At 59.1% G+C, this 10,060-nt stretch overlaps 1 protein-coding gene across 1 annotated transcript in view; it reads left to right on the plus strand.

The window, feature by feature from the left end:
* Nucleotides 1-10,060, plus strand: part of CARMIL3 (capping protein regulator and myosin 1 linker 3) — a 33,065-nt gene that overhangs the window by 15,894 nt on the left and 7,111 nt on the right. Inside the window, exons 31-41 of the mRNA XM_025192810.1 lie at nt 953-1,065; nt 1,140-1,632; nt 1,890-1,950; nt 2,070-2,159; nt 2,428-2,555; nt 2,696-2,849; nt 2,951-3,055; nt 8,103-8,260; nt 8,464-8,631; nt 9,377-9,451; nt 9,867-9,941. Coding sequence (XP_025048595.1) covers nt 953-1,065; nt 1,140-1,632; nt 1,890-1,950; nt 2,070-2,159; nt 2,428-2,555; nt 2,696-2,849; nt 2,951-3,055; nt 8,103-8,260; nt 8,464-8,631; nt 9,377-9,451; nt 9,867-9,941 — 1,620 coding nt within the window. The remainder of the gene's footprint in view (nt 1-952; nt 1,066-1,139; nt 1,633-1,889; nt 1,951-2,069; nt 2,160-2,427; nt 2,556-2,695; nt 2,850-2,950; nt 3,056-8,102; nt 8,261-8,463; nt 8,632-9,376; nt 9,452-9,866; nt 9,942-10,060) is intronic.

The raw sequence follows: 10,060 nt of genomic DNA on the forward strand, positions 1-10,060 counted from the left end.
CCCTCATTCACTTCCTGGTTCATTCATTCCTTTTCTGCTTGATTTCTTCTTCTTTTCTCTTTGATCCTCTCTTCATCCCTTTCCTCCATTTGTTCATTGCCCCCTCTTCTTCCCTGCATTCATTCTTTTGTTCTTTTCCCCTTTGTTCTGTCCAGTCATTTATCCTCATTCATTTCCTCCTCCTTCACTCATTTGTTTATTTTTCCTCTTCCCTCTGTTCATTTGTTTCATTCCTCCTTTTCTCCCTTTGTGTCTGTTTCTTCATTTTCTCATTCATTTTCCCTGCCATTTGTGATTTTTTTTGCCTCTTTTCATTCATTCTCTCATTTTCTTTCTTTACTCCTGTCTCCAATGGTTTTCTCATCCATTTTTCCTAGCTTCCATTAGTTTGTTTTTCCTTTTTCCTCCCTTTCTTCGCTCCGTCTTTCGTTTTCCCTTTTCTCCTCTATTCATTCATTTCCTCATTCTTTTTTCTCTGTTCATTCTTTTCCTTATTTTATGTTTTCCTTCTTTTCCTCCTTTCATACCTCTTCTCATTCATTGGTTTATTTTTCTCCTTCCTTCCTTCTCTCTTTTCATTAGGGAAGGGGCCATCTTTAAAGCTGGAAGACCTCCCAAACAGGAAGACCTGGTTCCTGCAGAAGGAACTTCCTGTGTAGCCTGGGGAAAGGGGAGGAGCCATCCTAAATGTGGGAGGGGCCAAATGGTCTGGGTCACCATAGCAGGAAGTCCTAGTCACTGGGCTCTTGACTTCCTGTTTCCCCCTCAAAAGAGGGAGGAGTCATCTTCAATGTGGGAGGGTCCTGAAACAATAGACCCTCCAAAGAAGGAAGTCCCAGCAGCCAGATAGGCAGGACTTCCTGTTTTGCCAGGAGGGTGGGGGAGGAATCTATCTTAAAGTGACAGAAGCCCATTCTCCTCCCCTGTCTGTCCCTCCACCTCTTCTCCATAGGCTCGGACACCTGGGCCCCTGGAGCCCCAGCAGCAGGAGAACGGGGCGGCGCCACGGCTGGATGAGGGCCTAGAGGAGTTCTTCGGCAGGCGGGTCCTGGTGGACAACGCCAGGTGGGATGCTGGTGGTGTGGGAGGGGCACGATCTGCCCCTCTAAGCTTTTCTGATGCCTCAGTCTCCCCCACAGCTTCCCCCGGCCCCCACGGGGCTGTGGGCTTCGACCAGGCCCCTCCGACCCCCTGCCCCCTGTGCACAAGAAGAGGAGGAAAGGCTTCTTCCATTTCCGCCGGCACCGGAGCCTCAAAGGGGAACGAGATGTCGAGGAACCGCCCCCACCCAGCCCACCTGGCCCCCTGCTTATGGGCCCCAGGGACCCCCAGGCCCCAGCTGGCCTGGAGGAGGAAGGGCTGGAGGCCTGGGGGCTGGGCATGCCCCTGCCAGGCATGGGGAGTGGGCCAGTGAAAGGGCTGCCCCAGCGGGGGAGGCAGGGAAGGGGCGGGGCCAGGGGGGCACTGGGGGCTAAGGGGTGGGGCTTGACAGCTGCATCTCCACAGGGTCTCCATGGTGACCGGGCACCTGTCCCTGAGAGGGTGGAGCCACTGCAGCCCCTCCGCGTGCAGGGCATTGCGCTGCCTGGGATGGGGCGGAGCAAGGGGTGGAGCCTGGATGGGAAGAGAGAGGTAAGGACGGGGGTTGGGCCGGGGCAGAGGCCATACCCACTCCCACCCCACTAGGTGTGGCGCCAAGAGGCAGTGAGGGTGGGGCCGGTGCCCATAGGCTACACCACCTCCCCCTTGTGGCCTATAGGTGAGTGAGGGGTGCGTCTATGGGTGGGGCTTAGGGTAAAGGCCACACCCACTTTCATGGCCTGGCACGGAATGAGGGATGGGGCCTGACAGCAGAGGCCATGCCTCCTTTGACCCTTGGCCACCCCTAGGGGGCAGAGCTGGAGCGCGGGGGCAGCCTGCGGGAGCGCCGCCGCTTGTCGGATGACTCAGGTGAGGCCCTGCCCCCGCGACCTGCCTCCCGGGAGGCCCTGCCCCTGAGACCTGCCTCCCTGCTTCGCCCCATCCCCTCCACCCTCTGACTCCTCCCCCCCTCTGTCCCCGCCCCCCAGGGCAAGGCGGCTGGAAGCCCACCCTACCACCACAGAGCTCCAAGCCCAGCTTTGCTGCCATGCGCCGAGCCGAGGCCAGCTGGGACATCGGTAAGGCTGCGAGCTTCCCCCAGCAGTGTCCCCAGGGCTGTGAGCTTCCCCCAGCAGTGTCCCCAGGGCTGCAAGCTTCCCCCAGCAGCGCCCCCTGGGCTGCAAGCTTCTCCAGCGGTACCTCCTGGGCTGCGAGCTTCCCCTAACAGTGCCCCTCAGGCCTATGAGCTTCCCCCAGCAGCACTCCCAGGGCTACAAGCTTCCCCCCAGCAGTGCCTCTAAGCTCCAGACCTGATTCCTCCTCCCGCCTCCCCCCACCACCCCTCAGCGGAGGAGAGCGTCTTCCGGGACAGCGAGCAGACAGACGTGCTCCCTCTGGTCACGGTGAAGAGCGAGGAGTGGGTCATGGACTCTGCCCTGGGCTCTGAGAGGACCCCACAGCTTGCCCCAGCAAAGGTGAGAGGAGCTGGAAGCAAGGGAAGGTCCAGGGGAAAAGGCAGGGGGCAAGAGCTGCAAGCCTCCCCCCAGCAGTACCCCCGGCTGGGAGTTGGGGCTGTAACGCCTGACCCCTTCCCCCCTCCTCCCCCACCCCACAGAAGCCAGTGGCTGGGCCCCAGAGCTGGACCCCCCCTAGCCAGCCCGGACGGAGCCGCAGCAGTGAGGAGGGGGGGGCGAGCGGCGAGACCCCTGAGGACCCGCAGGCACCCCTCCCTGGTACGTGCCCCCGCCTGGAGGAACCGGACCCAGAAGGTACCTTGGGAGGTGGGGGAGACCAGGGGCTGCAAGCTTCCCCCAGCAGTGCCCTGGGGCGGGAGGGAGCAAGGGGTCCATCACTTTCTCTCCCATTGCAGGGGAACCTGAGGGGGGCCGCCGGGCCGCCCCCACCAAGCCCAAGAGGACACGCCGGGCGCAGTCATGTGACAAGCTGGAGTCTGACCGGGATCTGGGCCTGGGAGGTGAGACTGCCCACCCCCGTTCCTGGGGGCTGGAAGCTTCCCCCAGCAGTGCCCTGGTGGGGGTGAGGAGCAGGGGCTTCAAGCTTTCTTCAGCAATGCCCTCAGTGGGGAGGCAGGGCAGGGGCTGCAAGCTTCCCCCAGTTGTGCCTTGTGGGGGTTGTGCAGGGACTGTGAGCTTCCTCCACCAGTGCCCTGGGGGGAGGGCAGGGGCTGTGAGCTTCCTCCACCAGTGTCCTCAGTGTGGGGGTAGGGGCTGTAAGCTTCCCCCAGCAGTGCCCTGGAGGAGCAGGGGCCTCAAGCTTCCCCTGACAGTGTCCCCAGGGTGGGGGGGAAGGAGCTGCAAGCTTCCCTTAGCAGTGTGTTGAACCACCCTGCTTCTTTCTATCCTCCTAGGTGCCGCTCTGCCTCCCCCGCCACCAGGCATCACCCAAAGACATGGCCCCAGACATGGGACATCCTAGTGTGGGGGGCAGGGCCCCACCCCCCTCAGGAGCCCTGCCTCCTTCCTTGGAAAGGCCAGGCCCCCTTCATTGGTGGTGAGGTCCCCTGCATTTCCCTGGGGGGGGCGGGGTCCCCCCTACCCCAGCTCCCCCCCGCCTGCTCTTGCCCCCCTGTCCTGGCTTGTACAGCGTGGAGAGAAATAAATTATATATGAGACTGGAGCGTGTGTGCCTCATTGACCCCCGGGGCACCAGGGCCCAGATCTGTCCCCCTGGGGTAATAGAACAGGGATCTGCCCCCCTCAGGGGCGAGAGAGCCTGGATCTGCCTCCAGGGGCTAGGTTACATAGCTGCACTCCCTGGGCAACAGAGCCAGGATCTGTTCTGTTTCCCCTCCTCCCCTGGGGCACCAATGCTTGGATCTGCCCCCCAGGGGTAATATAACTGGGATCTTCCCGTTGGGGGGGGGGGGAACAGAGCCCCAATCACGCTCCACCCCTCGTGGGATTTGCCCATCCCAGGGTGACTCCTGCTCCAGCCTGGGGGCAGTATAGAGCTGGAATCTGTCCCCCAGGGGTAAGAGATGGAATCTGCCCTTTCCTGGGGCAACAGAGCTGGATTCTCTCCCCCTCTCCAGGGCAACAGTGCCTGCTCTGGCCCAGGGAATGCATCGTGTGTGCCAGGAGCAGCCACTGGGGGGGCAGCAGAGATATGGACATGGCAACACACATATACACACACACACCACACCACACCACACCCCATGTTGTGTATGGCTGTGCTCCCATTGCAAGTCCTGCTGTGCCTGGTCCTGTTGGGTATGTCCGTGTTGTGTACGACATGTTTGTGTGGTGTCACAGCCCTGCGTTTTGTATCTGTTGTGGCGATTGTGTTGTATGGCCAGGTAGCAAGCTGTTGGGGGGGTGTATCAGTTGTACATGGTGTATGTTGTGTGTCTGCTGTCATTTGTGTAGCTGTGGGTGGGGGGGGGGGGGGGGGGCGGGGTGTCCCCGTTGTAGCTCTCTGCAGTGTTGTGTGTGAGTTTCTCTGCTGTTGTGTGTCCCTGCTAGAATGTATGCCTCTGCCATTGTTTGGTGTGTGTCTGCAGGGCGCTGTGTCCCAGTTGTATATCTTAGCTGTGTGCCCCTATTCAGGGCGGGGGGTGTGCTGTAGGATGTGTGGTGTGTGCATGCTGTTGCCTGTTGTGTGCCCAAGCTGTGTATGCGTGTGGGGGGGCGGGGTCCCAGCTGTAGCATTGTGTGCATCTCAGTTGTACTGTGTTGGGTGTGTCCCAGCTGTATGGTGTGTGTGTGTCCCCATTGTAAGGCAGCAGGGGGGTGCATACTGTCACGTGGCTGTGGCAGATGTGTGGTACTTTGCCAGGTGTGTGTGCACATGTGTATGTGTATGTGTGTATGCATATGCATGTTGTGTACTGTGTGCTTGTGTGTCATTGCAGGGGGTGTCACATTCCTGAGTTGTGCATCTGTTGTGGTAGTTGTGTTGTGGGGCCTCTGCTGCTTTATTGTGTGGCCCAGGTGTATGTCCCTGCAGTGTGTGCTGTGTCCCAGTTGTATGGTGTGTATATGTGCTTGTTGTAAGGTGGGAATGTCCCAGCTGTGTCCCTGATATACTGTGTGCCCAGTTGTGTGTGTCCAAGTTGTGTGTCAGTATTGTTCTGTGTGTGTGTCCCTACTGTTGGTTGTGTACCAGTTGTGTCTTGCAAGGTCTGTCTCAGTTACATGTACTTGCTGTGTGTTGTGTGTCTCAGCTGGGGGGTATGTGTGTGCTGCTGCAGTGTGTCCAAGTTGTGTGGTGTGTGATGTGTCCCCTCGTGGCAATGTGCAGGGTGTCTGTGTGTGGGGTGTGGGTGGGGTGCCTCCCAGTCTGTGTGTGTCTGCTTCGGTGTTGTGAGTGTGCCACAGTTGTGTGCCCCTACTCCGTTGTGTGTCTCTCCGTTGCATAGCATGTGCATGTTTCTTCTGTATTGCGTGTCACAGTTGCGTGGTATGTACTCCAGTTGTATGTCCCAGTTGTGTGTCCCTGCTGCATTGTCTGTAGCACTTGGTGGGATGTGTGGTGTGTGCCCCAGCTGTGCCGTGTGTGTTTGTGTCCCAGTTGCGTGTCCCTGAGTTATTGCATGCCCTAATTGTGCGGTGTGCGCCCCAGTTGTGTGTCTGTTGCATATGGCACGTTCCAGCCCGGTGGTGTGTGTGTCCCACTTGCATCCTTGCGGTGTGTGTCTGCTGCGTGTCTGTGTCCCTGCTGTATTGCGTGTCCCACCCGGCGGGCTGTGTGTCCCAGAGGTGTCCCCGGAGGGGCGGGGCCTCCGCAAGCCCCGCCCCCGGACAGGCCCTTATCTGCGGCGGGGCCGGGGCCAGCGCAGCGCGGCGGCAGCGGGCAGCGGCATCGGGCGTGGGTACGTGTGTGTGTGTGTGTGTGTGTGTGTGACACCTGGGTTGCGGGCGGGTGGTCGGATGCTTGGGTTCTGGCGGACAGGGGGATGTTGGACACCTGGGGTGTGCTTGTGTGTGTGTGCGTGCGCGTGTATCCCGGACCCCTGCGGTCCCGGCGCGTGTGCCCGGCCCTGTCCCTCCCGCGGGCGGCCGCTGCGGCAGCGCGTGTGCGGGTCGGGAGCTGCAGCTTGCGGGTCCCGCGTGGGGTGTGTGCGCGTGTGTGTGCGGGGAGTGCGTAGCGGGCGCTCTTGGGCGTTGGTCCCTTTTGCGTTGTGTTGCGTTGTGTACTAGGCTCTCATGGAGTCGCGTGTGTCCGTGTTGTGTCCATGTGTGTTGCGTGGTGTAGCAGGCGCTCCTGGGGGGTGTATCTGTGTGTCCCCGCTGGGTTGTGTTGGGTCCGGCCTCTCGTGTGTGTGTGTGTGTGTGTGTAGCAGGTGCTCTTCGGGTGAGTATGTCTGACCCTGTTGTGTTGTGTACCTGACACTGTGTGTGGGTGTGGATGGGTGCGTGTCCATGTGGTTGTCTAGTGGGTGCTTATTGTGGGGCACGGGGTGCATGCCTGTTGTGTAGCAGGTGCTCTTGGGGGTGCGTATGTCCCTGCTGCGCTGTGTTGGGTTGTGTCATGCCCTGGCACTCCTGGGGGGGTGCACACATGTGTGGCTGTGTTGCAGACACTCACACATGTGTGCACGCATGTTGTTGGGGTGTTTGTTGTGTTGTATACTAGGCACTCGTGTGTGTGGTTGTGTAGCAGGCAGTCTTAGGTGTGTGTGCGTCTCTGTTGCATCCTGTTGTGTAGCAGGCACTGGTGCATTCGTGTGTGTCCCAGCTGTATTGTGGTAGTAGGTGGTCTTGGGGGGGGTGTCCATGTTGGGTTGCATTGTGTTGTGACTTGGCGTTCCTGTATGTCTGTCTGTCTGCCTGGTTATGTAGCAGGCACTTTTGGGGAGAGAGAGTGCATGGCCATGCTGTGTTGTGTACCAGGCACTGTGCGTGCGTGGGTGTGTGTGTACGGTTGCAGTCATGTGGTGAGTGCTCTTGGGTGTGCATGTGTGTCCATGTTCTATTCTGCCCTGGCACTTCTAGGTGTGCAGATGTGATTGTGTAGCAGGTGCTTTTGAAGGGGGGTACGTGTGTGCATCTCCCCATTGCATTTTGTGCCTGCCTTCTCGAACATGTGTGTCCCTTCAGAGTTGTGTAGCTAGCGCTATTAAGAGTTGTGTCCATCTGGTATTGTGCACATGGCACTTGCAGACTCATGTGTGACCCAACTGTGTTGTGTTGTTGTATAGCATACAGTTTCAGAGGTGAGTATGTGTGGCTGTATTGTCATTTACTCAGCATGTGTGCGTGGTGATGTAGTGAGTGCTCTTGGTGTGTGTGTCCTCTGTTGAATTGTGTTGCAGACAGATCCTGGGGGTTGTGCGTGTGTGTCCCTGTTGCACTGTGTTGTGTGTCTGGTATTCTTGGACTTGTGTGTCCTTTCGGTGTTGCGTTGTTATGTAGCAGGGGCTCTGAGCTGTGTTGTAAAGCAGCTGCTCTTGGAGGGGGGTTGTGTGTCTCCTTGCTGAGGTGTGTGTGTGGCACTGTTGTGTTAACCTTAGGTTGTGTTGGGACTATGTTGTATTTTCCTGAGCTTTCTCCTTTCCACCCCCCAGCCCTGCTGATGCCCCTCGCTCCCGACTCGCAGCCCCCTGCCCCCCCAGCCCAGCTGGTGCACCTCATTCTGAACCCGCACGCCCCTGCCCCCAGCCCTGCAGTGCCCCTCACTCTGGACTTGCAGCCACCTGTGCTGGGCTCCCCTGTCCCTGGTGCTGACGCTGACCTAAGGCCTTTTCCCAGCTCTGAGCCAAGAAACAGCAAGGCCAGAAATTCAGGAAGAAGCTGACGCGGCAGGAAGGTCTCCTGGGTGGATCTGCCCAGCTGGTGCCCCTCACTCCCGACCTGCAGCCTCCCTGCCTCTCCCCCTCCCCCAGGGTCCCTCACTTGGGATCCACAGCCCCCTTCCCCCCAGCTCTACTTGTGCTCGTCATTCCTAACCATCCGTCTATCCCCATAGCCCCCATTTCTCCATCTTCACCCTACACCTCTTCCCTTTCCCCCTCTAACTGCCTCATATGTCCCCTCTCTCCCTCCCCCCATGCCCTCCAGGCACCATGACAGATCCCATCCAGTCCCAGCCAGTGGCACTGGGCGCCTCCCGGGTCGAGCTCCGTGTGTCCTGCCAGAACCTGCTGGACCCAGACGCTGAGGCCAAGCCAGATGCCTTTGTGGTGCTGAAGATGCTCACTGAGGGGCAGTGGGTTGAGGTAGGGGGGAGCGCAGGGTCCCCACAGTACCCACATTCCCCTCCCCTTCCCTGGGAACCCCCTTGGCCTCCCACCCCCACAGGGAGCATGGGGGGGTGCGGTTACCTCATCCTCTCCCATCTGCCCCCACTGGAACTGGGGATCCCAGGACTTGCCCCTGTGGCCAACACCCACCTGTGCCCCCATCTCCATTCCCTTTGCAGGTGGAGCGCACAGAGGTGCTGGCCTCCAGTCTGGACCCCATCTTTGCTCATGTCTTCTCCTTGGACTACTTCTTTGAGGAGATGCAGGCCCTGCTCTTTGAGGTCATCAATGAGGCTGAGTCCCAAGACAGCGGCCCCTTGGGGGTGGCTGAGTGCACCCTTGGTCAGGTGAGGGTTGGAGGGTCAGGCTAGGGCCCAGCGGGTGAGGAGTAGGGGGCTGCTTGCATTGGGTCAGGTTGGGTTGAGTTGTGTTCAGTTCTGTTGCAGTGGGTGGGGTTGGGTTGCACTGAGTTGGGTTGGGTTGGGTTGGATTCTATTGCATTGCGTTGGGATGGGTTGTGTTGTGTTGTCACAATGCATTGTGTTGGGTTCCACTATACTGTGTTGTGTTGGCTTGTGTTGCATTATATTACATTAGATTGTGTTGGATTGTGTTGCATTGTGTTGGTTCCATTGTGTTGTGCTAGGTTGTATTGGGTTGGGTTCCACTGCAATGGGTTGTGTTGCATTTGTGTGGTGGTGTCTCACACTAGGTTGCACTGGGTACCATTGCACTGTATGAGGTTGGGTTGCTTTCCATTGGGTTGGGTTGGGTTGCACTGCATTGGGCTTCACTGGGTTGGGTTGTGTTGCACTGGGCTCCATTGGATTGTGTTGCTTTTTGAGGGGTTGTGTTTCATTGTGCTGTGCTCCATTCCATTGGGTTGGGTTGCATTGGTTTCCCTTGGATTGGGGTTGCGTTGTTGCATGGGGTTGCGGCGTGTTGCACTCCATTGCATTGTGGTGGGTTATGTCAGCTCAAGGAGGATCCCAGTCCCATGCCCCCCACTCTGTTTGTCTGTCTCCTCACTCCCCTTCCCCTCCCCTGTGGGCCTGCACCCATCTGTCCATGTCCCCCCACCGCCACCCACAGATAGTCTCCCAGAGGAACGTCACCCTGCCGCTGCTGCTGGACACGGGCGAGGCCGCTGGGGAAGCCTCCATTGTGGTACAGAAGTGGGGCCCGGGTGCCTGGGTTGTAGCCCTGCTCGGGGAGGGGGGCCTGGACACCTGGGTTCTATCCCAGCCCTGGGAGAGTTGCGGACCGTGGTGGGTCACAACTGAAGACCAGGACACTTGGTTTCTATCCTGGCCCTGGGGGCCCGGATGCCTGGGTTCTATCCCAGCTCTGGAAAGGGTCTGGAGAGTCTTGATACCTGGGTTCTCCCCCAGGTCTGGGAAGGAAGTGGGGTCTGGTGGGCCTGGACATGTGGGCTCTGGAAACAGAGCGGGGCCTGGCCAGTTGGAGCAGGGAGGGCTGGGAGCCCAGATACCTGGGTTCTATCCTGCCTCTGGGATGGGGTTGCAATGGACAGCTTTGGCGTCCTCCTCCCTTCGGTCTGTCCATCCTCGTCCGCCCGCAGATCGAGGTCGAAGAGGTCTCCAGCACCAATGAGCTTGTGCGGCTGGAATTCCGGGCTCTGAAGCTGGACAACAAGGTAAGGGAGATAACCCAGGTGTCTGGGCTCCCTACCCCCTTCCCCTTCCCCTCCCAGAACAGAGCTGGGACCCCTGGAGCAGTGAGAGAACCCAGACTCCCATGTGTTCCCCCCCCCCC

This window comes from Alligator sinensis, unplaced genomic scaffold, assembly GCF_000455745.1.
Source record: "Alligator sinensis unplaced genomic scaffold, ASM45574v1 scaffold128_1, whole genome shotgun sequence".
Taxonomy (NCBI): domain Eukaryota; kingdom Metazoa; phylum Chordata; order Crocodylia; family Alligatoridae; genus Alligator; species Alligator sinensis.